This window comes from Haliaeetus leucocephalus, unplaced genomic scaffold, assembly GCF_000737465.1.
Source record: "Haliaeetus leucocephalus isolate CR32 unplaced genomic scaffold, Haliaeetus_leucocephalus-4.0 Scaffold351, whole genome shotgun sequence".
Classification (NCBI taxonomy): domain Eukaryota; kingdom Metazoa; phylum Chordata; class Aves; order Accipitriformes; family Accipitridae; genus Haliaeetus; species Haliaeetus leucocephalus.
In genome coordinates this window covers 4,473,342-4,476,191 of record NW_010972787.1, presented here as the reverse complement: position 1 = coordinate 4,476,191, position 2,850 = coordinate 4,473,342, and the positions used below count along the sequence as shown (strand labels likewise).

General features: G+C 44.5%; 1 protein-coding gene across 1 annotated transcript; it reads left to right on the top strand.

Moving 5' to 3' along the window:
* Positions 1-758: 758 nt before the first annotated feature.
* On the top strand, positions 759-1,763 carry GPR12 (G protein-coupled receptor 12). Its single transcript, XM_010572677.1, has one exon. It carries the CDS (start codon positions 759-761, stop codon positions 1,761-1,763), a length of 1,005 nt encoding a protein of 334 aa, XP_010570979.1.
* Positions 1,764-2,850: the final 1,087 nt, after the last annotated feature.

Genomic DNA, 2,850 nt, shown 5'->3' with positions numbered 1-2,850 from the left:
GGTGGCGCGCACCTGCGCTGCGCCCTCGGCCTCGCGCCGCGCCGTGAGGGGCGGCCGGTCGGTCCCGTCTGCCGCCTTGAAGGGACCACGGCGACCCCTCTGCTTCTTCCTCATCCTCTTCCTTCCTTCCTTCCTCCGACTCGCCGGGGGAAAGCCCAGGTGACCGCTGCCGGGGTTGCGTGGCGTGTGTGTGCGTGTCCGCGTCGAGTTTGTAAGTTCTCAGAGGATATCGGCCTCCCCCCCCACCCCACCCCAGGCGGGGTTTCCTCACAGGGGGTCGGTGAAGGATATCCCCCCCTCCCCCCATACTTGCCGCTCCCTCCGTGACCAAAAATAATCCTACTTTGAAATCGTGGCTGCTGAATAACGGGGGTATTCAGCACCACAGCCGGCCCCCACCCCAAATTACAGCGCTTGGGGGGGGGGGGGCGTTTAGCTGTTTTATGGGCTCCCTCCCATGCCTGTGCTTTTTTTCCCTATGCAGGTGAAGGGAATTACCGTTGGGATCACTCAGCCTCTGTGTGTCGGTCCCTTGGCAGATAATCTCGGGCAGTTTTAAATATTTCCCCCCCCTCTGGTTTTGGGTTTGGTTTGTTGTTTGGTTGGGGTTTTTTTGTCACATTTATGTAACAAGTGCCTGCCTGCACATTAGCTTGGTGTTACCGTCTAGGGCGTTGCATGCTCTGGGGGTGCTGTATCCAGTGCTGTGTCTGAACATTAAAAAAAATGTCTTTCCGTTGAAGAAGACAGGGGTTAAAATGAATGAAGATCTGAAGGTTAATTTGAGCTGGCTGCCCCAGGATCATGTAGAAGCCAGCTCTACCGAGAATGCCTCAGCTGCAGGCTCCTCCCTGGTTCCTGTCGTAGACCCAGAGCCAGAGCTTTTGGTAAACCCCTGGGACATTGTCTTGTGTACTTCAGGGACCCTTATCTCCTGCGAAAATGCCATTGTGGTTCTTATCATTTTCCATAATCCCAGTCTTCGCGCCCCCATGTTCCTCCTGATAGGCAGCCTGGCGCTGGCAGATCTCTTAGCGGGCATTGGATTGATCATCAATTTTGTTTTTGCATACCTTCTGCAATCGGAAGCTACGAAACTGGTTACGATTGGACTGATTGTTGCCTCTTTCTCAGCATCTGTCGGCAGCTTGCTAGCTATTACTGTTGATCGTTACCTCTCCCTGTATTACGCTTTGACTTACAATTCAGAGAGGACTGTCACTTTTACCTATGTCATGCTTATATTGCTCTGGGGAGCATCTATCTGTATTGGACTGCTGCCTGTAATGGGCTGGAACTGCCTCAGAGATGAATCCACCTGCAGTGTTATCAGACCACTCACTAAAAATAATGCAGCTGTCCTTTCGGTCTCTTTCTTGCTTATGTTTGCCCTCATGCTGCAGCTCTACATTCAAATCTGTAAAATCGTGATGCGCCATGCCCATCAGATTGCCTTGCAACACCATTTCCTGGCCACTTCCCACTATGTGACCACCCGAAAAGGAGTGTCTACTTTGGCCATTATTTTGGGGACTTTTGCTGCTTGCTGGATGCCTTTTACGCTCTATTCTTTAATAGCAGATTACACTTACCCTTCTATATACACCTATGCCACCCTCCTGCCAGCTACCTACAATTCCATCATCAATCCTGTAATATATGCTTTTAGAAACCAGGAGATACAGAAAGCACTTTGGCTCATCTGTTGTGGCTGTATTCCATCTAACCTGTCTCAGAGAGCAAGATCACCCAGTGATGTCTGATTGGCAGCTAGGAGGACGCTCCTTAACATGTTGCTTTCCAGACATTCTTGCAATGCTGTTTTTGGTTTAGATGCATTCATTAAATGGTGTGTGATGGGTTCATATAAAAACCACAGGATGCACTGACGTTTTGTAAACAGAAAACCCCAGTGACCAAAATGAATCAAGTGGTTTAAGGGAGATTTCCAAAATCAAAATAACCAGTGTTCTTACAGATTTATAATGTTGCTCAGGGTCTTTTTGTTATATTACCCAGACTTTGCCATGTTTGCCATAATTTTACATTGTTTGCTAATTAAAATTAGATTGAAACAGCATACCTCCTTTGAAATTATGTGATTGAGTTTAGTCATACTGCATGTTACAGTCTGTCAGGATATTTTTTTCTCTCTAATTCTTTCTGAAACAGAAAAAAAAAAGAAAAGAAAACCCAAGTCCTGTTACCCCATTTGTATGTCATCAGAATACTCTTCAAAATAATGGCCAATTGTACTGATTTATATGGTATTTATTGCAATAATCTCAGTGCAACAAATTTGCTCTAAGTGAGGAAGTACTTGTAATAGCTTTTTATTTTACATCTCAGCAGGAATTAGCTTGATAATTGTTTTAAAGGGTTACCTGTTCTCTCCTGAGTTCTGGCTGGATGTTAAAACAGAAGATATGCTTTGCCTTCCTTTTCAAAAGTCAGCCATATGTTTTCACTTAGATATGGGATAACAGAGCTCATTACAGTGTTAATTTTAAAAGGAATTCAGGGGAGATCTTCGAAATTGATGAAACAATATGGCCTCTTTTGGCTATGCATTTGTAACAGATGCGAGTTGCTCAGACAAGTTTATCTTTTCAGAAGTGTATAAGAAAATATCTAATAAAATAACCTACAAATTGCTTGTGACACGTATTTAGCACCTACATGAAATGGTTCCCCTTAAGTTTGTTACAAAGTAAAAAATATTACCACTTGTTTTCATTGTTCTGCTATATAATTTCAAATACTGAAGTTTATAAATACTGAGAGCATATCTAGTTCATAATTGTATGCAACCAGAACATGAAACAATATTTTCTCCTTTTCTGGCAGTTT